Genomic DNA, 25081 nt, shown 5'->3' with positions numbered 1-25081 from the left:
TCCTTTGGTCTAATGAGTCCCAATTTGAGATTTTTGGTTCCAACCGCGGTGTCTTTGTGAGATGCAGAGTAGGTGAACGGATGATCTGTGCAAGTGTGGTTCCTACCGTGGAGCATGGAGGAGGTGGTGTGATGGTGATTTGCTGGTGACACTGTCAGTGATTTATTTTGAATTCAAGGCACACTTAACCAACATGGCTACCACAGTATTCTGCAGTCATACGCCATCCCATCTGGTTTGCGCTTATTGGGACTACAATTTGTTTTTGAACAGGACAATGATCCAACACACCTCCAGGCTGTGTAAGGGATAATTGATCCAAGAAGGAGAGTGATGGTGTGCTGCATTAGATGATTTGGCCTCCACCATCACCCGACCTCAACCCAATTGAGATGGTTTGGGATGAGTTAGACCGCAGATTGAAGGAAAAGCAGCCAACAAAAACCCTTGAATGAGTAGGTGTGTCCAAACTTTTGACTGGCACTGTGTGTGTATATATTTATATATATATATATCCCTTCTGTTGTCAAATGGAAAGTTCCTCACAGTCTGATTTAGGAGCTTTCCATCGTCCATCGTCGTAGAGCAAACAGAAACGACAGGCAGCTCGACACACATCCCAAACCTCCTGCTTCCTAGCTGTCTTCGCCAGGGCTGCCCACAATTTCACCCTGAAAAAAAAATGTATTCGATTATCCATACTTTGTTTGGAGATGGTTAAATAATAATAGTTTCCTTTGGCTAGTTCGACCGCCCTTGCTGTATGTTCTTCCCTCACTGTGATTCCAGATCTTTTTGATGTGTTTATTCATCAGGGTGTTACTGAAGCCTGGTGGAAGGCTGGTTGTGCTGCTACACATCATCCCATATCCTCACCCTGAAAAACCTCCTACTAATGATATTCAGTACCAGTAGTAGGCACAAAAAAATGAATAAGCTACATAGTTCAGCTTGACTTCACAGTGTCCTAGCACTCTCTTTTTTAACTAAGCCCCTAGGTTTCTTCCTTAGGTTTTGGCCTTTCTAGGGAGTTTTTCCTAGCCACCGTGCTTCTACACCTGCATTGCTTGCTGTTTGGGGTTTTAGGCTGGGTTTCTGTACAGCACTTTGAGATATCAGCTGGTGTACGAAGGGCTATATAAATACATTTGATTTGATTTGATCCTAGCACATAGAAACCTATTTAAAGTTGATAGCTACCAAATGGTTCCTGTTCATAAAATGTTAATTACGCACCATGTGCACTCAATTGTGTTAATGCCTGTAAGATATCAAGACAAGAGCACATGTTTCTAGAAAACCTTGATATATTCTCTCTCACCCACCCACACACATATTCACTCATATTTACATGATACACACCTCTCCCTGTCATTCTTGCCAGCTCCCTGTCTGCTCAGGTGTCCCTGTACCTTCTCAACACATGCAGAGTGGTGCTGAGCCTTAGCAGAGAGATGAGCCACACCGCCAGGTCCACTGGTGCCTGAGGGGACTAAACACATTTGAATATACATTTACATGAAGAAAGCAACTGCATTGGAATAGTGATAAATAGGCCATCATTTTGGCACCGTACACACAAACAAATACAAAAATACGTCATATGACAATGATGGACAATCACTTTGAAATTGGAACGAATCCAAGGAGCCTGCAATTTGCCACAGACTCTTTCCCAGCCCTGACAAACAGTGTTGTGATTGGCATGAAATCCAAAAATGTAAAGCTATAGGCTTCTAAAGAGAAAATGAACTCCGAAAATCCAGGAATCAGTGATTAATCAGAAATCAAGAAATTACATCCCTGAAAAATGGATCCACACAACTGTGTCTGCAACAGCGAGAGGCACATAGTGTTCCTGCTTGAATAATGTAAAAGAGGTCTGTGCCTCCATCTGATTACAGCGTTTTAAGAGGCAGAGTGCTCCAAGGTTAGATCCTTGCTTCGCAGACAGCCAGACACGTCTCACTACAGCACATTGCTGATGACAGTCTGGGGACCAATGACAGCATGGTACAAACACTACATCCTATTATTAATTTGTTAATCTTCAGCACATGCTCAGCACATTTCTCCAATCTCCGGGGTCACCCGGGTTGCTTGGATGTTCAAACGGCTTCATCATCGGGTTTCTTTGTCTTATGCCTCGAAAGCCAGTTTGTGCTTGAGGTGTTAGTGTTGTAACACAGGAGGTATCGTTAGGTAAAAGTAGTCATGACCTGCACACCTGACCCGTGTCTGTATAAGCAGCTAGTCTGCTCCAGTCTCATGGCCTGGCTGTCAGATGTAGGACTCTGGCTGGGTCGTTAGGCAACGGAGTGTTCATTTGATCCTGGGCACAAGGGGGCCAGGATCAGAGGGGAGAGATCAAAGAGTGCCAGCCCCTTAGCCCCAGGGCTCCATAGGCTCTATGATCCAGTGCATAAGAGCTATAGGGTTTTTGTCATGCAGACATATCGAACCAAGGAGTCAGTCAAATCCTCCAAGAAATGGTTCTAGTACTTGGATGCTGGGCTATGAAGTAAGTAAGCCTCTCTTTCAAACTAAGCCCCCCTCCGAACTCGGTCTTAGTTTTGAGGGTACCTTAATCACCAATAGTGAGCTTTACATAGCAGGATTAGGCAATCCTATACATGACGGGTGAAAGACACTACACCAAAGTCATACTAAAATGAAATGGTTATTCAAAAGGATAGTTTGTACTTTTTGCAGTGCTATCTGCGTCGAGCACCACCTGGAAAGCGTCGGGGGCCAGAGTGAGGCCTGCGTTGACCAGCATGGGACGTCTTTTTCTCACCTCCTCCTGTGGCTGACCATTCTTAGCCTTCACCAAAGAGAGAGAGAGAGAGTGCGAAAGAGAGTGATGAAGAGAGAGAGTGACAGGCAGAAAAATACAGAGAGAAAGACAGAGACTGACACCCATGCTGTTTTCACCTACTACGATCTCTCTTCTCTGCAGGCAGACTCTGATGTAGCATTTTACCAACTGACTGAACATCTCACAGTTTGACATATCATCATAGTTGTACTTTTCATCACAGTCGGGCAACAACAAACATGCCTATCAGGAACATCACAATTTATATTTCACAGAAATTATATTTAATGCCTGCTTCACCCTACTGCCAGGTTTCATCTTACAGTAAGTCAAGTAAGGTCAAGTCTCCCCAGTCCTGCTTTGTATTTAGTGTAAGGGGTCCGCAGACCTGTTGGATGAGCATGGCAGCCTGGTCCTCTGTGCTGCTGGGGGTCTGATATAGGGTGCCGCGAAGCTGAAGAAGGTTAAGGGCTGAGGTGAGCCGCTCGTGGTGCACCCCTCTCTCGTCCAGCAGCAGGGCCCTCTGGAGGTGAAGCAGAGCGGGCTCCAGCCTCCCCTCTTCCTCCTCGATCACTGCCAGCTCACTGTGGACCTGACAGCGCATCTCCAGCTGCACACTGAGAGAGAACAAAGTTAACACTTTAGATTGGACACACATGCAGGCATGAAAGTGCACAAACACACATAATGGCCTCTGTGTGTGTGTAGTCACCTGTATGTGTCCTCCAGGACTTGGGCCACTTTGAGGAGCGCCCCCTTGACATTTCTCCTGAGGTTGTGCTGAAGGAGGGGCAGACAGGTGTTCCACTGTGAGGCACACACCGCCTGCATCACCTTGGCATCCCCCTCTCTTACTGCACTCTGCAGCACCTTGTCCAGTCTGCCTATCACCTTCAGCTGAGCCTAAGGGACCAGGCAACAACTACAGCAAGGACTGCCTAATGCATCTACAGAATCTACTAAATATGGCGCAACACTGTTGCGCAGAACAATCAAATATATTGAATCGCGCCAACAGTATAATAATTAGATAATACTGTAACATCATGATACTACAACACACATTCCCAATGACATCCACAGCTTGGTTTGCAGTAAAAAGAATGAATGCGTAAAAGGCGCTGGGCTCTTCTGAGCTCAGTCAACACTGTATTGATGTAATGTAATATGTTCTGGGTGGCAAACAGGCACATTAACGCTGCTAACTCATGCACAGGAGAGGGCACCTCCACATTGGCTTTGGAGTAGTCCTTCATCCCCCCCTCCTGCTTCTTCTGGAGGTCCAGGTCACACTGGACACACTCCATCATGATGCACTGGCCAACACTCTACAAATAGAGAATTTCAAAAAGTGAAATCCAAAACAGGTAAGGAGCATGGCATTTCTACTGCAAAATTATAGTGAGACCAGCCATGTGTATTCACAGTGTCTCAGAGTAGAGCGCTGATTCAGGATCAGCCCCCCCCCCCCCCCCCCCATGTACATAATCGTACTTATTATGATAACATTTTCATAATAATGATCCTTGATCAGCATTATGTCTTTGAGATGCTCTGTGAAAAGGGGCCTGATGGCTCAAGTTGAATCACAGTATCGAAGTGAGAGTGTAGAAGACGTTGTATGTCTAACTCTTATCGTTACCCAATAGCCATTTCCACCCACACATGTAATGTAGAATTACTGAGTGTATTAGAAATACAACTGATGGTAAAAGGGAATATGTGGGCCTCTTCTAGCTAATCAAGTCTTATGTCGAGACCTCGACTGAGAAATTGGGTCAATTTACGTGCATGTGTTCGCAAAATTGCATTACTCTATATGGAATATAGAGACATGATAATAGAGTTATCTGTGATTGGCCGCCACTCACAGTGACTCCCGTTGTCTTCAGCTCACTCAGACAGTCCGCTGCCATCTGGTGATGTTTCAACTGCAAGGCCAGAAAGGCTAGCTCCAGGAGGAAGGCAACTCTTTAGAAACAATGTATAAGATTAACATGGTTAGTGAGACATTCATAAGACATTCACAATTACTTTGATCATATGTAAGAGTAAAAACTATTTAGCCATGTAATATTCAGACTGATGCTACTGAGATGTGAAGCCACTGTATTGGTGTTGAAGATTTCAATTCACATGAATTCAACAACAGGTGAATAGAGTCAAACGAAATATAGGCAATTACTAGGCCAATTGTAGTGATGATAGTAAGTATTGCAACAGGAGAGGAGATGACCTGTCAGCTAGAGGGATGGGTGAGGGGCTCTCTGCAAGACAAGGGCTGGAGCCACGCGCTATAACAGGGGATTGGGCTGCAGCAGAATGCATAAGGAGCAGGAAAATCTCCTTAATCCTGGCAGCGTCCTCTTTTCTGGCCTCGCAAACGTCATCAACCTTACTGTGGAACACAGAATGAACACACACATGCACATTAGTGCACACAAGCACAAGCGCAAATGCGCACACACACACACACACACACACACACACACACACACACACACACACACACACACACACACGTTAACCTACTGTTTATAATTATCATGATGATGGTAGGGTCTGGGTGATGGTATGAGTCATGCTGCCCATGTCTATAGCTCAGCTTGTTAACCGTGAGATAGTCTGACATGTAGAGTACACGCCTGCGGAGAGGGCGCTGGTCTTCCTCTCAGTAGTACCAAAAGCCATACTAACGTGCAATAAATATCAGTGGTCTAATAACCTTGTCCCCTCTGAGATGCTCAGGGTCTAGCTGAGAGACAGCATATCACTAACCCAATGACCTAGGTCCAGTGGGTACAGATAACCCTGTCCCCTCTGAGATGCTCCGGGTCTACCTGAGAGACAGCATGTCACTAACCCAATGACCTAGGTCCAGTGGGTACAGATAACCCTGTCTCCTCTGAGATGCTCCGGGTCTACCTGAGAGAGAGCATGTCACTAACCCAATGACCTAGGTCCAGTGGGTACAGATAACCCTGTCTCCTCTGAGATGCTCCGGGTCTACCTGAGAGAGAGCATGTCACTAACCCAATGACCTAGGTCCAGTGGGTACAGAGGGTCCAAATCAACTTATGCAATGTGATCTTTAGGACCACTAATAAAGAACTGCCCACTCTCAACTCATTAAACCATGGCAAACAAATAAACAGACATACCACAGCAAACAATAACCTTTTAGTCTTTAAAAAGCACAATGTGTATGGCTGCAAAAAATGATATCAAAGCTTTTTGCTTCTTGCAAACAACTTTGGAAAAAAATAACAGTGGCGGCAGTATGATTCTTCAAATGCATTTTCAAATGAAAAGATTATCAATATGCACATCACAATCTAATCCCAAAAGCACTTTCAAAATATTTAGCTTCAACTTGTTAACGGTTATTGTGGTTATTGCTTTTCAGTCTCATAAATGAAGATACAGAATACATCCATAGTTGGAAAAGAAACACACTAATCTCCTGGGATGTGTTGCTGCAAAAAAACATTGAGCCTACGAAGACGCTCAACTGGTCATGGAAAAGTTAAGTGACAAAGAACTCTTAAGTTGATTAAACAAAATAATATAATTTTAGATAAAGGGGGGGAAACACTTACTGTTTGAGCTTCTGCATTTTGTAGATGACTGATAAAACAGGACTTGCTTCTGTTTTTTGGGGGGTTTTAGTGAAGTCAAATAGCTTGTGTCGTACCTAGGAGTAACGTAATTGTATTAGTAGATAAATAGAACGACCCAGTTTAACCCCACATATAACCATGCTCTACCCAAAGACAGTCAAAACAAGGGAGACCCTAGTTGTGTCTTTCCAGACCCTGACACCACATCCGAAAAGGAGTTCATGACTTTAGTCAGCACATAACAACAACAAAAAAAGAGGCTTTACCTGTAGGGAAAATATCTTTGGATACAGGTCAGGGATATGCGACTCTATGAAGTCTGAGGTGGCCTTGGCAAAACTAGAAGCTTCTTTCCCTTTCCCAGCATCCACAAGGCATTCGACAAGGTGCCTGCTTGTAGAGACAATGGATACAACAATCACTATACTCTGCACCTCAATACAAATCGTTGTACTGAAATCTATTTTTTTTTTTTTAATCTTGATTCGTAAATGTTCAGTGTCATAATTGAGGGACATTTGGCATTACTGATTGTTACTGTATGATGAGACAAAGTATGACAGTTAGAGCCACCTACATCATGAGCTGAGCTCTCCAACTGTAGTCTTGTTCCCCAACCTCCTCCAGTGCCTTGACCACCTGAGTGAGGGTGGGCACCAGGTGCTGGCGTGGCCCGGACCGCAGGAGCGGCCGGACCATCTGGAAGTAGAGCACTGAAGCATTGAACACCAAAAAGTGGTATCTACACGAACGTAAAGAGTATGAGAGAAAGAAGAAAACCTGTTGTTGAGATCAATAATTTACACAGCAGAAAAACACTATCTGATTTTTTGGAAAGTTATACAGTACATTTTAATTTAGGCCAAGTGTTGACTTGGGGATGAAAATTCCTATAAATTGACAATGTATGTACACAGTACAGTATAACAGTCTTTCAACGAGTGAAAGCCCTATGGTAAATCTCCATTTGGAGTACAGCCATTACTGGCTTACAGGCCACGGGGGTGGAATTTATCAACTAAAAAGGGTGCAGAGATTACTGTAGTTTTTCTAACATAATTGGAACTAATTTATCCTCCTGGGATGAAGGAGTACTTTAGTCTGGGCTGTGTTAGTCATTCCCTTTGGTCTTAATTGGGATTGTTCCGGCAGCCCTTCATTGACACATATAATTACATATTAGATCTGTAATTTAATAAGATCTCTGTGGGCCCTATATGATATTATGACTTAATAATGCACCTCTTACTGTCTGTAGAGCCTTTTTGCATAAATCTCATAACATATCTGTGTACAGTCACAAGGCATATAAGCCAGTAGATAATTACATTTGATATTCTTATTGCTTTGCTATTTGCTTATGGCTAGCCATTTCACCCTTAGGGTGAAACAAATATGAATCTTAAGAGCAACTTCATATTTGTATCGTATGTTTACACACCAAGAGATGAACTATATCGAAAAAAGGCCTACATTTTAACTAAGTCTCCCACTCCTGGATATTTCTGTGCCGCAGAAACAGAGTAAACCTTCATCCACCATACTCCCCACCTAAGCCTGTCGTCCTCCTGTGAATATTTCCCCTCTATGATCTATTTGAACATAGACTGACATGATGCCACTTTGTGCTAGACAATATGAAAGACGGACCACATATCAAATAAATAATTCAACTTTTCTGTCACAAAGAGTGTGGGTACGGCTCACTTTGGTCAACGATAAAAACAGGAAAATGACTCATGTTAGATTGCATACCTTGGTTTGACCTTTGAAATCTCAATAGCCTTCAGAAAATAAATCACAGCCTTTTCAATCTCCTCCTAAGAGTGAAATAATGAGTATGAAAGGGGGGGGGGGGGGGGGTCACAATAACAGACAGGCAGAGGAGGAATAACATTATGAACACTATAGATGTATGTTATACGAGTCATTCATCGTATTTATATCATAGCTTGGGATCTGGGCCTGGTTGCATAACATATTTTAAGTAAATTTCCCCCTTATCTTTTCCCTTAAAGTTGCACAAAACATTTCAAGGTGCATTTCCCCCTTAAATGAAGTGAAAAGGTTAAGGGTGCCCATGAGGTCCCGTACGTGCTTCATTCATTACGGAGCTCAATGTAAACAGAATTTGTGGAGGGGAATGTTTCTTCCCTTTGCCCTGGTTTCAAAAGCAAAACATCCACCAGCTAAATAGATATCTAGCTAGCTACATAGCTAAACAATGGAAGGTGCACAATCCATGGCTACAAAGCTAGCTGGCTAGCTAGCTACCTACTCTGTAAATTAGCTTTGCTTCCTAGAAAGTCATAGAAACAAGTTGAGGAAACACGTTATTATTATCATCTTCTGAATCAATTCGTTTCTCCTGTCTTGGACGTACAACTTCTATTTTGCAATCATCAAAAATAAATGTGATCTCTTTGAAGAGACTTTCAGTCAATGAATTAGGTCGTCTCTATGGTAACCAGATACTCTTTCTGCTTACATGCCTTCAAACTACCATAAAACTACCGTAAAACCTTTAAAATAATGCCCTTGCTTAATGCTCAAGTAGACAATGGACCTGATCGGACAGCTCAGAGCCTCTGCTCTTTTCTGTCCATAAGAAACAATTGGATTAGTGGAAGAGGCAGGGCAGGCCAGGAACAAGGAAGAAGGGTGTGGTCAGCAGGGCATCACCCGAGGCTGAATGCCCTAAGGTTTTTATCAGAACGGTTAGTTTCACCTTTTTGCTTTTCCCGACATGAATTCGTGGTGTTTTGTTTTAAAAATAGAGGTAAAAAATAAGAGGAGAAAAAAAGAGGAATAAAAGAGGGATAAAAGGACTTTGTAGCTCACAGCTGTGCATGGGGCCCTTGCTTAAGGAAATGTTTGAGGGGCTTTATGCAAAACCCTTACACAGTTGCCTTAGGGTATAGGAAAATTATTTATTAAAGGTAAACCCTTAAGAGAAACACTTTTGTGTAAGGGTGTTACATAGAGGCCCTCAAACATTTCCTTAAGTAAGGTCATAATTTAAGGGTTTTATAGCCATGTTGTATGAAACCGGGCCCTTAATTTAAGGGAGAAATTTGCCTTAAAATGTTTTGTGCAACTGACTTAAAGTTAATGAAACTTTTTAGAGAAAGATGTTTTATGATGTTGCATAATGTTCCCTTACCTAAGGCAATTGCTTAAGGGCGTTGCATAGAGCCCCTCAAATATTTCCTTAGTCAAGGGCATACTTAAGGGCATACTTATGGTAGTTTAAAGGCATGTATGTTAGAAAGAGTATCTGGTTTCCATGGAGACGGCCTGATTTCACGGACTAAACTTCTCTCAAGTAGATTGCTTTCATTTTGTTAGATAGCAAAATAGCTAAGTAGGTAGCTGGTTGATGTTTTCCTTTTGTAACCAGAGCAGATGAAAGCAACATTCACCTCAACAAATGCTGTTAACTAGTGGTGGAAAAAGTACCTAATTACCATACTTGAGTAAAAGTAAAGAAACCTTAATAGAAAATTACTCAAGTAAAAGTGAAATTCACCCAGTAAAATTCTATTTGAGTAAAAGTCAAAAAGTATTTGTTTTTAAATATACTTAAGTATCAAAAGTAAATGTAATATTCCAATATACTTAAGTATCAAAAGTAAAAAATAATTTTAAATTTCTTATATTAAGCAAACCAGATGGCACAATTGTTATTTTTTTTTTACATTTGCGGATAGGCAGGGGCACACTCCAACACACATAATTTACAAAAAAAGCATTTGTGTTTAGTGAGTCCGCCAGATCAGAAGCAGTAGGGATGACCAGGCATGTTCTCTTGATAAGTGTGTGAATTGGACTATTTTCCTGTCCTGCTAAGCATTCAAAATGTAAGGGGTACTTTTGGTGTCAGGGAAACATGTATGGAGTAAAAATTACATTATTTTATTTAGGAATGTAGTGAAGTAAAAGTTGTCAAAAAAATATATAAAGTAAAGTACAGATAGACTAAAAATCTACTTAAGTATTACTTTAAAGTATTTTTTTCTGAAGTACTTTATACCACTGCTGTTTACATTGATATCCATACTGAATTAAGCAGTTAAGGGACCTCATGGGTACCCTTAACTTTTTCACTTATTTTAAGAGGGAAATTCACCTTAAAATGTTTTGTGCAATGGACTTAAAGTTAGGGAAACTTTCAGGAAAAGATAAGGGGGATATTAACTTAAGGTGTTTTATGCAACCGGGCCCAGAGCCTCATATGGAAGTATGCAGAGGTCAGAGCAGAGGAACCAGTGCTAAGCTGCTGGTTCTATGGGAAAATACAGACAGTGCTGCTAGAGTCACAAAGGTTGTCTCTGTTCATCCATTATAAAATGTCAAACCAATGGTTAGCAGAAAAGATACACTTAGACGATCAAACATTGCTGAACAACCACAAACTAGTAGACTTTTAGTCGTGTTTGTCCTCACCACACTCCCAAAGCTCTGTGGAGACTCCAGCTGGCCCTGACAGAGGTACGCTCGACACAGGAATTGATTGGCTGGGGGTTTCCCTTCAAAGTACATCATTAGGCAGTCTCGGCTGATATCTGCACATCCCAGCTAAAAACACAAAACATACACTGAAATATGCTGTTTTCAAACAGTATTCTACTTTTAATCTGTAATTCAACAAGTTGACTGAAATCGGAGTTCAATGTTGATTTATTTATAGTGCATTCAGAAAGTATTCAGACCCCTTTCCGCATTTTGTTACGTTACAGCCAGATTCAAAAAATGATTAATAATGACAAAGTGGAGATTGGAAAACCTTCCAGAAGAACAACCATCTCTGCAGCACTCCATCAATAAGGCCTTTATGGTAGAGTGGCCAGAGAGAAGCCAATCATCAGTAAAAGGCACATGACAGCCCGCTTGGACTCTCGGACTCTCAGACGATGGTAAACAAGATTCTCTGGTCTGATGAAGCCCAGATTGAACTCTTGGCATCACGTCTGGAGGAAACCTAGTCAGGATCAAGGGAAAGATGAACGGAGCAAAGTACAGAGATCCTTGATGAAAACCTGCTCCAGAGCGCTCAGGACCTCAGACTGGGGGCGAAGGTTTACCTTCGAACAGGACAACAACCCTAAGCACACAGCCAAGACAATGCAGGGGTGGTTTCAGGACAAGTCTCTGAATGTCCTTGAGTGGCCCAACCAGAGACCGGACCAGAACCCGATCAAACATCTCTGGAGAGACCTGAAAATGGCTGTGCAGCAACGCTCCCCATCCAACCTGTCAGAGCTTAAGCGGATCTACAGAGAATAATGGGAGAAACTCCCCAAATACAGGTGTGCCAAGCTCATACCAAATAAGACTTGATGCTATAATAGCTGTCAAATGTGCTTCTATAAAGTACTGAGTAAAGGGTCTGAATACTTATGTAAAAGTCATTGTTTATTTTTTATTTTATAAATTAGCACAACATTTTTTTTTTTTTAAACAAACAAAAAAAAACATTTTGTTTTGTCATTATGGGATATTGTTTGTAGATTGATGAGGACAAAAAACAGTGTAATCCATTTTAGAATAAGGCTGTAATGTAACAAAATGTGGAAAAAGTCAAGGGGTCTGAATACTTTCCGAAGGCACTGTAAATATTCAGTTTGGTGTATTCAATCATTCTTATGGCACGTGTTTCTCTGGGGTAAAGCATACAATCATGATGAGTCTTTGTTGGGATTTCCCGTAAGCCTTCTGAAAGGGTTCATATGAATAATGCTTAATCTTGTGAAGCATGTAGGCTACATGCCTGAGAATTAAGCATTATTCAACCATTCTTTATGGCCCATGGATCTCTGAGCAAAAGACAAATGTGATTCTTATTCACACCGACCTCTTCTGTGCTATCCACCCTGACCCATATATAAACAACATACATCTCAGCTCATCTTAACCACAACATATTTGTCATTAGCCTGAGTCTCTAATTGCTGTAAACAAGGATGGCTCATTAGGAATTAAACAGTATTTTGATGTGTTAACTTTTTATTTAATAAACAATATAGGCTACTCCCTTCTGCATCATATAACACTCTAATGGCTGTTGAGATTACGTAAGAGAGGAATGGGGCTTGGTAGAAGCTAAAGGCACATTAAGATCTGCCAGGCAGGATTAGTTTACAGGCTAGGATGAAAATATACAGATTAAGACAAGAGGATTGTAATATCCCATAAACATTTGCATAAATGTGGAAGAATTAGAAACAATAGGACTAGCAATACGAGCAAAAATGATTGGAAGTGAATGTTAGCAGTACAGAAAGTTCGCCATCGAAGTGGAAAATAAACACAATTGTAGTGGATTTCAGTCAATTACTCAGCAAACTGTGATTCTATTCATTTAAACGTTTTTCAAATGATGTACAGCCACTTCATTACTCAGTCACTCGGGAGATTCATGAAATGGGTTTCCATGGCCATTTTCTGTTTCAGAATGACAATGCCCTCGTGCACAAAGCGAGGTCCATACAGAAATGGTTTGTCGAGATTGGTGTGGAAGAACTTGACTGGCCTGCACAGAGCCCTGACCTCAATCCCATCGAACACCTTGGGGTGAATTGGAACTCCGACTGCGAGCCAGGCCTAAATCGCCCAACATCAGTGCCCGACCTCACTAATGCTTGTGGCTGAATAGAAGCAAGCCCCTGCAGCAATGTTCCAACTCACCTGAGTTACCTACTCGGTCAGTGTAAAAACACAGTGAGATCATATCAAATCTGATGTTTTGAACACTTCAATGTCCTATTTCGGGTATACCAGGACTGTACACAGTAAGTGCGGTATTCAGAGACTTGACATCTGCGAGTCTCCCTTTGACATCAATGAATGATTCACTTGAAAGTCTGAGTTACGCTCAAAGTCAAGTCTGAATACTGCCCTAAATAATGTGGACATGGTTATATCTGGACCAACAATACACTCCTGTGAACCAAAGGAAATGGCAAATAGAGTAGCCTAAATGTAGGGTAGAGAGTAGAGGGATATTGTTATCCACGTTGCCACCAATGATGTTAGAATGAAACAGTCAGAGGTCACCAAGCGCAACATAGCTTCAATGAGTAAATCAGCTAGAAAGATGTGTCGGCATCGAGTAATTGTCTCTGGCACCCTCCCAGTTAGGGGGAGTGATGAGCTCTAAAGCAGAGTCTCAAAACTCAATCGCTGGTTGAAAACTGTTTTCTGCCTGGCCTGCAGCCTACAAGCTGTTGCGCAGCAACTCACTGCCTTCCTGAAGACAAACAATGTATACGAAATGCTTCAGTCTGGTTTTAGACCCCATCATAGCACTGAGACTGCACGTGTGAAGGTGGTAAATGACCTCTTAATGGCATCAGACCGAGGCTCTGCATCTGTACTTGTGCTCGTAGACCTAAGTGCTGCTTTTGATACCATCGATCACCACATTCTTTTGGAGAGATTGGAAACCCAAATTGGTCTACACGGACAAGTTCTGGCCTGGTTTAGATCTTATCTGATGGAAAGATATCAGTTTGTCTCTGTGAATGGTTTGTCCTCTGACAAATCAACTGTAAATTTTGGTGTTCCTCAAGGTTCCGTTTTAGGACCACTATTGTTTTCACTACATATTTTACCTCTTGGGGATGTCATTCGAAAACATAATGTTAACTTTCACTGCTATGCGGATGACACACAGCTGTGTCAATAAAACTGTGAAGGACCTCGGTGTTACTCTGGACCCTGATCTCTCTTTTGACGAACACATCAAGACTGTTTCAAGGACAGCTTTTTTCCATCTACGTAACATTGCAAAAATCAGAAACTTTCTGTCCAAGAATGATGCAGAAAAATTCATCCATGCTTTTGTTACTTCTAGGTTAGACTACTGCAATGCTCTACTTTCCGGCTACCTGGATAAAGCACTAAATAAACTTCAGTTAGTGCTAAATACTGCTAGAATCCTGACTAGAACCAAAAAATGTGATCATATTACTCCAGTGCTAGCCTCCATACACTGGCTTCCTGTCAAAACAAGGGCTGATTTCAAGGTTTTACTCCTAACCTACAAAGCATTACATGGGCTTGCTCCTACCTATCTCTCTGATTTGGTCCTGCCGTACATACCTACACGTACGCTACGGTCACAAGATGCAGGCCTCCTAATTGTCCCTAGAATTTCTAAGCAAACAGCTGGAGGCAGGGCTTTCTCCTATAGAGCTCCATTTTTTATGGAATAGTCTGCCTACCCATGTGAGAGACGCAAACTCGGTCTCAACCTTTAAGTCTTTACTGAAGACTCATCTCTTCAGTGGGTCATATGATTGAGTGTAGTATGGCCCAGGAGTGTGAAGGTGAACGGAAAGGCACTGGAGCAACTAACCGCCCTTGCTGTCTCTGCCTGGCCGGTTCCCCTCTCTCCACTGGGATTCTCTGCCTCAAAACCTATTACAGGGGCTGAGTCACTGGCTTACTGGTGCTCTTCCATGCAGTCCCTAGAAGGGGTGCATGACTTGAGTGGGTTGAGTCACTGACGTGATCTTCCTGTCCGGGTTGGCGCACCCCCTTGGGTTCGTGCCGTGGGGGAGATCTTTGTGGGCTATACTCAGCCTTATCTCAGGATAGTAAGTTGGTGGATGAAGATATCCCTCTAGTGGTGTGGGGTCTGTGCTTTGGCAAAGTGGGTGGGGTTATATCCTGCCTGTTTGGCCCTGCCCGGGGGTATCGTCAGACGAGGCCACAATGTCTCCCTACCCCTCCTATCTCAGTCTCCAGTATCTATGCTGCAATAGTTTATGTGTCGGGGGCTAGGGTCCGTCTGTTATATCTGGAGTATTTCTCCTGTTTTATCCGGTGTTCTGTGTGTGAATTTAAGTATTCTCTCTCTCTCTCTCTCTCTCTCGGAGGACCTGAGCCCTAGGACCATGCCTCAGGACTACCTGGCCTGATGACACTTTGCTGTCCCCAGTCCACCTGGTTGTGCTGCTGCTCCAATTTCAACTGATCTGCCTGCGGCTATGGAACCCTGACCTGTTCACTGGACATGCTACCTTATCCCAGACCTGCTGTTTTCAACTCTCTGGAGACACCAGGAGCGGTATAGATACTCTGAATGATCGGCTACGAAAAGCCAACTGACATTTAGCCAACTGACATATTATTTGACCCTGCTGGTCATCTATGAACATTTGAATATCTTGGCCATGTTCTGTTATAATCTCCACCCGGCACAGCCAGAAGAGGACTGGCCACCCCTTATAGCCTGGTTCCTCTCTAGGTTTCTTCCTAGGTTCTGACCTTTCTAGGGAGTTTTTCCTAGCCACCGTGCTTATACACCTGCATTGCTTGCTGTTTGGGGGCAGGGTTTCTGTACAGCACTTTGTGACATCAGCTGATGTAAGAAGTGCTTTATAAATACATTTGATTGATTGGTTGATGTACAGCAATTCAACACAAAACTGCTGCCGACATCTTTCTCAATGCTATCAGTCTCAAGCACAGACTAAATCCTCAATCAAGTGAGCATATGACAGTTCCATCATCATTATACTGAAAGAGAGCCCTTACAACATGCACTCTATTGAATTTAGATGTTGCATTTAATGTAACAGGTGTGCGGATCAATTCCATATTCTGCACAGCCAGATACGGCTTATCCCCCTTTCCAGTGGTTGACAAACTTTTTTTTTTTTTTTTAAGGAACTCAGTCCGTACACTTGAAAGTTGTAATAGTTTAATGGACAAGGTGCAATTTCGAAATTGGGTAGTGCATCATCAGTTTTTGAATCATTGGGTAGTGCATCATCAGCCATTGTTTGCGTATATGTCATTGTTGAATATTCAATCTTGTTCAAAGTAAATAGCCTACTTCCTGACCTTAAATAGAAACGTTTTATAGAGAAGCCTAAACTTAACTATATCCTTTTAATACCAACAACCATGACATGACTGCGCTAAGCACAGAAAGAAAAGTTAGACACATATGGAATGTGGGATTAGGGAGATGATTGTATTGGCGACCCATCATTCAGGGCGGCTGGGGCTAAACCCCACCTCTTCTGAGACAACTGTTTAGCTAAAAAAATATATACAGTACCAGTCAAAAGTTTGGACACACCTACTCACTCAAGGGTTTTTCTTTATTTTTTTTACTATTTTCTACAATGTAGAATAATAGTGAAGACATCTAAACTATGAAATAACACATATGGGATCATGTTGTAACCCAAAAAGTGTTAAACAAATCAATATATATTTATATTTTAGATTCTTCAAAGTAGCAACCCTTTGCCTTGATGACAGCTTTGCACACTCTTGGCATTCTCTCAAACAGCTTCACAAGGTAGTCACCTGGAACGCATTTCAATTAACAGGTGGGCCTTAAAGTATATTTGTGGACTTTCTTTCCTTCTTAATGCGTTTGAGCCAATCAGTTGTGTTGTGACAAGGTAGGGGTGGTATACAGAAGATAGCACTATTTGGTAGAGACCAAGTCCATATTATGGAAAGAACAGCTCCAATCAGCAAAGAGAAATTACAGTCCATCATTACTTTAAGACATGAAGGTCAGTCAATGTGGAACATTTCAAGAACTTTGAAAGTTGCTTCTAGTGCAGTCGCAAAAACCATCAAGCACTGTGATGAAACTGGCTCTCATGAGGACGATCACAAGAAAGGAAGATCCAGAGTTCTCTAATGAACTTATCCACTGCAGCAGAGGTACCAGCCTCAGAAATTGCAGTCCAAATAAATGCTTCACTGAGTTCAAGTAACAGACACATCTCAACATCAACTGTCCAGAGGAGACTGCATGAATCAGGCATTCATGGTCAAATTGCTGCAAAGATACCACTACTAAAGGACACCAATAAGAAGAAGTGACTTGCTTGGACCAAGAAACACAAGCAATGGATATTAAACTGGTGGAAATATGTCCTTGGGTCTGGTGAGTCCAAATTGGAGATATTTGGTTCCAACTGCCGTGTCTTTGTGAGAAGCAGAGTAGGTGAAGGGATGATCTCCGCATTTGTGGTTCCCACCGGGGAGCATGGAGGAGGAGGTGTGATGGTTATTTGCTGGTGACACTGTCAGTGATTTATTTGGAATTCAAGGCACACTTAACCAGCATGGCTACCACAGCATTCTTCAGCGATATGCCATCCCATCTGGTTTGCACTTAGTGGGACTATCACTTGTTTTTCAACAGTACAATGACCCAAGACACACCTCCAGGCTGTTTAAGGGTTATTTAACCCTAAAGGAGAGTGATGGAGTGCTGCATCAGATGACCTGGCCTCCACCATAACCTGAAATCAACCCAATTGAGATGGTTTGGGACGAGTTGGACAGCAGAGTGAAGGAAAAGTAGACATCAAGTGCTCAGCATATGTGGAAACTCCTTCAATACTGTTGAAAAAGCATTCCTCATGAAGCTGGTTGAGAGAATGCCAAGCGTGTGCAAAGCTGTCATCAAGGCAAAGGGTTGCTACTTTGAAGAATCTAAAATATAAATATATATTGATTTGTTTAACACTTTTTGGGTTACTACATGATTCCATATGTGTTATTTCATAGTTTTGATGTCTTCACTATTATTCTACAATGTAGAAAATAGTACAAATAAAGAAAAACCCTTAAATGAGTAGGTGTGTCCAAACTTTTGACTGGTACTGTATACATACACATTATATTTAGGGATATTACATTTTTGGCCGATATCGATATCCAATATTTTTCTTGCCAAAAACCCGATACCGATACCCGATATTTAAAAATGTTAGCGGCTTTTAAGCATTCTAGTACAGTTAAATAGTTAACACACTGTGGCAGTCGACAGGGAGAGGTGTAGAGTGATAATTGAGGGATATCTTGCAGGTAGCTGGCTCCACCCCCAAGCCTCATATGGACTTCCTGCCCCAACGAGGAAAGGCTGTGAGTCGTTAAGCCAATGAGTGCTTGGGGATAAAGGTGGAAGCAGCCTGCACAAAGGGGGCAGAGGAGGTGAGAGAAACGAACGCAAAATCTTTGTGATTGCCTGTTGTGACCGGGACTGTCAGACTACTTGTTTCCATCTTGTCCAGCTGTGTCTAACATTTCACGTAAACCCTGTTTCTTGTCTGCATCAAAGTAGTCCTTGTACCTAGCGTTGAGTATGGTGGCGACACAGTAAAGAGACTCAGGGAATGCCCCCGAATCGCTTGTACATGTAGCCAATAGCCTGTTTTAGAGAAATGTCATAATTGAATATTGTAAGAGCTTTCATTGTCTGCTTATATGCCCCTTTATTTATCCTACGGTTTTGACTTGGTGTGCAGGGAGAATACTGTAAGAATGGCCCATTGAAATTACACATTTCCACTTATCCGCTCATCATTCCCTTATGCCATAGTTTGTACATCCTGGCCCAAGTCAGCCATATCAACTGAACTGTTTCCGAACTGTTTCGCTGCCAGACAAGGCACCGCTGATAGCTAGGTGGTATGGATTCACTCCATGGTCCTGAAAAGAAAGCTCTGAGGTTGGGACAGCTTTATGTAGGCCCTATTACTTTGTGGGCAACGTTTGTCACCATTATAGTACAATTCATGTATTGTTTAGTGTTGTGTGGTGGCTTTGCTGGCATGCATCTCAAAAAAAAAAATGGGGGGGGGGGGGGGGTTGCACCAACAAGATTAAAATCACCACTGCATGATTGTAGCGAACACTAGTTAACTACCTGGCTTACAATGGTAACAATGCAACAATGTAACAACAATGTAACAACAATGTAACACTGTAGCTAATAGAATTGTTTGCAACATTATAGCACATCATAGGCCTACCTGTAGGGCTTGTTCTGCGCACAGAACGTACAACTCCGGGCAGAAGCATCGCGTATCTGACCCCTCTCTGATCATGTCATAGGCTGCATTCAGCGCATCAGTGTCTAAAGACAAAACCACACGATATGAAACGTGTTCAACAACACTATCAGTCAACTATTTAGATAGCTAAGAAACTAGCTAGTAGTGTGTTACCTTTTTGTTGACGTGCCTTGGTCAAATACTGGCGAATGTGAAGATCCATGATGCTCAGTCTTGACAGGTGGTTGCTGTGCTAGAATTAGGCGGGCCCGGCAAGCTTTAGCAAAGAACTAGTTTGCTAGTTAACATAACGTTAATTAACCTGGTAAGTTATTTATATCTCACTCGTACTACTTTAATAGATACTACTAGCTAAATACTTTGCCTTACTGACAAGTTTTTGCGTCTCCTGTCGCACCACTACTAAGCTTGTTGCTTGTTGTGGTTAGGACATTGGGAGTGTATCTTAGCAACAAGTAACGGCGGAAGCGACTCTAAATGAGCCGGTTCATTTGGCTCCATTCGTTTAAAAAAGATGATCATTTGGCTCACAAATCGCTCTTCGTTCAGTAGCGCTTAAAAATGTAGGCTACCTAAAACCATGTAAAAATGGCAAATATCTAATGTAAGCCAACCAATTTTACTGCCATCATGTCAGATTGTGACATGTGAGTTCAAATAAAGTTTTACCTCAACAAATAATTAGATGGGCTGCAAAAAAACAAAACAAAATATGAACGCACTACATAATTACGTGGGCCAGAAAAAGTCTCTCCCCGAGGCGCTAGTGCCTTCAGAAAGTAATCAGACCCCTTTACTTTTTCCACATGTTCTTAGGTTACAGCCTTATTGTAAAATGAATTACATAGATGTAAAAAAAAAAAAAAATAATTAACTCAGCAACCTACACACAATACCCCATAATGACAAAGCAAAAAAATGTTGTTTTTTTTAATTCTTTGCAAAATTACAAAGAATTCAAACACAAATTCCTTATTGACATAAGTATTCAGACCCTTTGCTATGAGACTCGAAATTGAGCTCAGATGCATCCTGTTTCCATTGATTATCCTTGAAATGTTTCCACAACTTGATTGGAGTCCACCTGTTGTAAAATCAATTGTTTTGGACATGATTTGGAAAGGCACATACCTGTCTATAAAAGGTCCCACAGTTGATAGTGAATGTCAGAGCAAAAACTAAGCCATGAGGTCGAAGGAATTGTCCGTAGATCTCTGAGACAGGATTGTGTCGAGGCACAGATCTGGTGAAGGGTACCAAAACATTTCTGCAGCATTGAAGGTCACAAAGAACACAGTGGCTTCCATCATTCTTAAATGGAAGAAGTTTTGAATCACCAAGGCTTCTCGTAGAGCTGGCCGCCCGGCCATACTGAGCAATTGGGGGAGAAGGGCCTTGGTCAGGGAGGTGACTAAAAACCTGAAGGTGCTTCAAAGTACTGAGTAAAGGGTCTGAATACTTATGTATGTTGCTAAATCTGTTTTTGCCTTGTCATTATGGGGTATTGTGTGTAGATTGAGGGGGAAAAAAACATTTAATACATTTTAGAATAGGGCTGTAACATAACAAAATCTGGAAAAAGTCAAGGAGTCTGAATACTTTCCAAAGGCATTGTATAGTTCCTGCAGTGAGGAATCACAATCTTCAGAGAATGTTATTAACATCTGCTGTAGGCCTAGTGATGTGTGGATTGACTTTAAAAAAAAATAATACCTTACAGTCCAAAAAATGTTTAATTATTGTGCAATTTATATCTATAGACTACATTGAGGTTTTTCTTTCATTTTAGGCTATTTGGCATTAGTGTGTAGACTCGTAGGGGTGCTGGGCGTGCTGAGCTCGGGACGATTCTGGTGTCAGGTATCTGGCACGGGCCGATTGGGGCTACTCTCTGGCAGATGATTACACGGGCTGCTTTATATAATTAACATTTCATTATTTATTTTAACATATTTTCTCATTGTTTCTGAAATCAAAAAAATACAATTAACATTCAAATGAAATTCTTTAAGAGTCCTGTGTAGTTTTTTAGTATTTTGATACTTTGTGCAAGGCAATTGATAAGCATAAAAAACTTTGTGGATGGAGCCTCCTGAGTGGTGCAGCAGTCTAAGACACTGCATCGCAGTGCAAACTGCGTTGCTACAGATGTTGGTTCGAGACCCGTGCTGGCCACGACAGGGAGACCCATGAGGTGACGCACAATTGGCCCAGTGTCCTCCGAGTTAAGGGAAGGTTTGTCCAGCCGCGATTTCCTTGTCCCATTGCGCTGTAGTAACTCATGTGGCAGGCCAGGCGCATGCACGCTGACACAGTCACTATAAAATCACATTGTAGGATTTTTAATGAATTTATTTGCAAATTATGGTGGAAAATAAGTATTTGGTCACCTACAAACAAGCAAGATTTCTGGCTCTCACAGACTTCTTATTTATTAAGAGGCTCCTCTGTCCTCCACTCGTTACCTGTATTAATGGCACCTGTTTGAACTTGTTATCAGTATAAAAGACACCTGTCCACAACCTCAAACAGTCACACTCCAAACTCCACTATGACCAAGACCAAAGAGCTGTCAAAGGACACCAGAAACAAAATTGTAGACCTGCACCATGCTGGTGAAGACTTATTTTCCACCATAATTTGCAAATAAATTCATAAAAAATCCTACAATGTGATTTTCTGGATTTTTTTTCTCATTTTGTCCTCTCATCTTTTTAAGTAGGAGAACTTGCACAATTGGTGGCTGACTAAATACCTTTTTGCCCCACTGTACATATGAGATGTGTAATGCAAGATATGTAAACATTATTAAAGTGGCATTATTAAAGTGGCTAGTGATCAATTTATTAAAGTGGCCAATGATTTCAAGTATGTACTGTATGTAGGCAGCAGCCTCTCTGTGTTAGTGATGGCTGTTTAACAGCCTTATGGCCTTGATCAAAGCTGTTTTTCAGTCTCTCGGTCCCAGCTTTGATGCACCTGTGCTGACCTCGCCTTCTGGATGGTAACGGGGTGAACAGGCAGTGGCTCGGGTGGTTGTTGTCCTTGATCTTTTTGACCTTCCTGTTACATCGGCTGCTGTAGGTGTCCTGGAGGGGAGGTAGTTTGTCCTCGGTGATACGTTGTGCAGACCGCACCATTCTCTGGAGAGCCTTGCGGTTGAGGGCGGTGATACAGCCCGACAGGATGCTCTCAATTGGGCATCTGTAAAAGTTGGAGAGAGTTTTAGGTGACAAGCCAAATTTCTTTAGCCTCCTGAGGTTGAAGAGGCGCTGTTGTGCCTTCTTCACCACATTGTCTGTGTGGGTGGACCATTTCAGTCTGTCCATGATGTGTACTCTGAGGAACATGAAACTTTCCACCTTCTCCACTGCTGTCCTGTCGATGTGGATAGGGGTGTACTCCCTCTGCTGTTTCCTGAAGTCCACTGTCAGAGTCTAGATGATGTGGGTAAGGCGGAGTCAGGCGCAGGACACAGAGATGGGTAATAATAGTAACTTTACTCAAAAATAATCTTCCAACAAGGAGAACGAAAATCCAGAATTACATAAACGAGACAACTGACAACAATACGCACTCACCAAACCATGATGGCTCCCGAGGGTTAAATATGGAAATAATTCAAACGTAATGGGAACCAGGTGTACAATACAGACAAAACAAATGGAAAAAGAAATGTAGATCGGTGGAGGCTAGAAAGCCGGTAACGTCGACCGCCAAACGCCGCCCGAACAAGGAGAGGCACCAACTTCGGCGGAAGTCGTGACATCCACGATCATCTCCTTTGTTTTGTTGACGTTGAGTGAGTGGTTGTTTTCCTGACACCACACTCAGAGTTACCCTCACCTCCTCCCTGTAGGCTGTCTTGTCATTGTTGGTAATCAAGCCTACTACTGTTGTGTTGTCTGCAAACTTGATGATTGAGTTGGAGGCATGCATGGCCACGTAGTCATGGGTGAACAGGGAGTACAGGAGGGGGCTGTGCACGCACCCTTGTGGGGCCCCAGTGTTGAGGTTCAGCGAAGTGGAGATGTTGCTTCCTTCACCACCTGGGGGCGGCCTGTCAGGAAATCCAGGACCCAATTGCACAGGGCGGAGTTGAGACCCAGGGCCTCAAGCTTAATGACGAGCTTGGAGGGTACTATGGTGTTGAATGCTGAGCTATAGTCAATAAACAGCATTCATACATAGGTATTTTTCTTATCCAGATCGGATTTGTTGGCATGAACTTGTTTATAGAACATTATTTACAGTTTTAATACGAAACGTTAAAAAAATTGAATTGATATTATAAAGTTAAAACAGGATTTAGAGTAGAATGCATTTATTTTTCCCCCCAGATGTCATAGGAAATGTAGTACTGCTTAAATCGACTTTATGGCAGTAGAATGCACATCGCCCTTACAAAAAAATATTGCCATTTTGAAACTGCAGTAAAAGTGCCGAAACTGCAGACGACTGTTGTATTTTAGAGCAGTAATTGCAGAATAACTGCAGTAACACTGCAAAATTAAAGAAACATTTGTAATTTTGGATGCATTATTTGCCGCATACTGCAATTATATTGCTCTCTCACTGCAGTTAAATCATTATGCCTCGATCACACCGATAGCGTCATTGCATTTTGGTACAGCAGAAGTGCATTCATTTCAAATGGAAGGCTAATAGCCCTGCAGCATTGCGTTGCAGAGGCAGTTGAGGTGAACTCAGTGTGGTGTTTACATATGCGTCAAACTGTATTCGTAGAAGGCTTAACAGAAATGATAGCAGAAGGTTAATGTTGAACTTTTATTGCACACACACATCCAGATGCTGCTGCTTACCATTTTGCACAATGACGCCATCGGTGTGATCGAGGCTAGTGTACTGCAGTTTCACTGCACTCAGACTGCAATATTTTTCGTAAGGGTGGAAACAAGGCGACGAGCTGATATGTCAGACTCAGATTTAGTCCAAAATCAGTAAAAATTTGATCAAAACAGTTCTTGGCCAAAACATAAACATCTATAATGTGCTATACTGTACTGTAATGCACTGTATTTTAGTCTGTGCTCTTCTCTATTGTACTGTAATGCACTGTATTTTAGTCTGTGCTCTTCTCTACTGTACTGTAGTCTACTGTCAAGGGGGGGGAAATAACCCAATTGCGTAAAAATAAAAGTGAGTCACCCGGTAAAAAACTACTTGAGTGTAAAAGTATTTGGTTTTAAACATAAGTAACGCAACTAAATGCAATTGCTCAAATATACTTAAGTGTCAAAAGTAAAAGTATGAATCATTTAAATTCCTTATATTAAGCAAACCAGACGGCATCAGTTTTTTTAAATTTTATTTACGGATAGACAGGGGCACACTAACATCATTGACAAACTAAGGTTGTGTGTTTAGTGAGTCCGCCAGATCAAAGGCAGTAGGGATGACCAGGGATTTTCTCTTGATGAGTGCATGAATTGGACCATTTTCCTGTCCTGCTAAGCATTCAAAATGTAACGAGTACTTTTGGGTGTCAGGGAAAATGTATTATTTAGGAATGTAGTGAAGTTCAAAAATAAATAAATATAAATAGTAAAGTACAGACTAAAAAAACGACTTATGTAGTACTTTAAAGTACGTTTTACTTAAGTACTTTATACCACTGTCTACTGTACTGTGCTCTACTGTACTCTACTGTACTGTGCTCTACTGTACTGTAATGTACTGTTCCCTACTCTACTGTATTCTACTGTACTGGTAATAGTGATCTCGGTTTTGAGACTACTCAAGACCTCATACATTTGGTCTTTAACTTGTCATGGTGTCAACTT

At 41.9% G+C, this 25081-nt stretch overlaps 1 protein-coding gene across 1 annotated transcript in view; it reads right to left on the bottom strand.

Moving 5' to 3' along the window:
• The window catches only part of LOC139381534 (cilia- and flagella-associated protein 46), an 89263-nt gene extending 69784 nt beyond the window's left edge, over positions 1-19479 (bottom strand). Inside the window, exons 1-15 of the mRNA XM_071125155.1 lie at positions 19431-19479; positions 19236-19339; positions 10885-11016; positions 8194-8258; positions 7016-7180; positions 6705-6828; positions 6418-6512; positions 5055-5216; positions 4690-4789; positions 4045-4146; positions 3531-3721; positions 3207-3435; positions 2704-2824; positions 1363-1492; positions 547-671 (exon numbers count right to left, since the gene is read on the bottom strand). Coding sequence (XP_070981256.1) covers positions 547-671; positions 1363-1492; positions 2704-2824; positions 3207-3435; positions 3531-3721; positions 4045-4146; positions 4690-4789; positions 5055-5216; positions 6418-6512; positions 6705-6828; positions 7016-7180; positions 8194-8258; positions 10885-11016; positions 19236-19339; positions 19431-19479 — 1894 coding nt within the window. The remainder of the gene's footprint in view (positions 1-546; positions 672-1362; positions 1493-2703; positions 2825-3206; positions 3436-3530; positions 3722-4044; positions 4147-4689; positions 4790-5054; positions 5217-6417; positions 6513-6704; positions 6829-7015; positions 7181-8193; positions 8259-10884; positions 11017-19235; positions 19340-19430) is intronic.
• Between the last annotated feature and the right edge of the window lie 5602 nt (positions 19480-25081).

Source organism: Oncorhynchus clarkii, chromosome 23, assembly GCF_045791955.1.
Source record: "Oncorhynchus clarkii lewisi isolate Uvic-CL-2024 chromosome 23, UVic_Ocla_1.0, whole genome shotgun sequence".
NCBI classification, from domain to species: Eukaryota; Metazoa; Chordata; class Actinopteri; order Salmoniformes; family Salmonidae; genus Oncorhynchus; species Oncorhynchus clarkii.
This window is presented reverse-complemented; position numbering and strand designations above follow the sequence as displayed.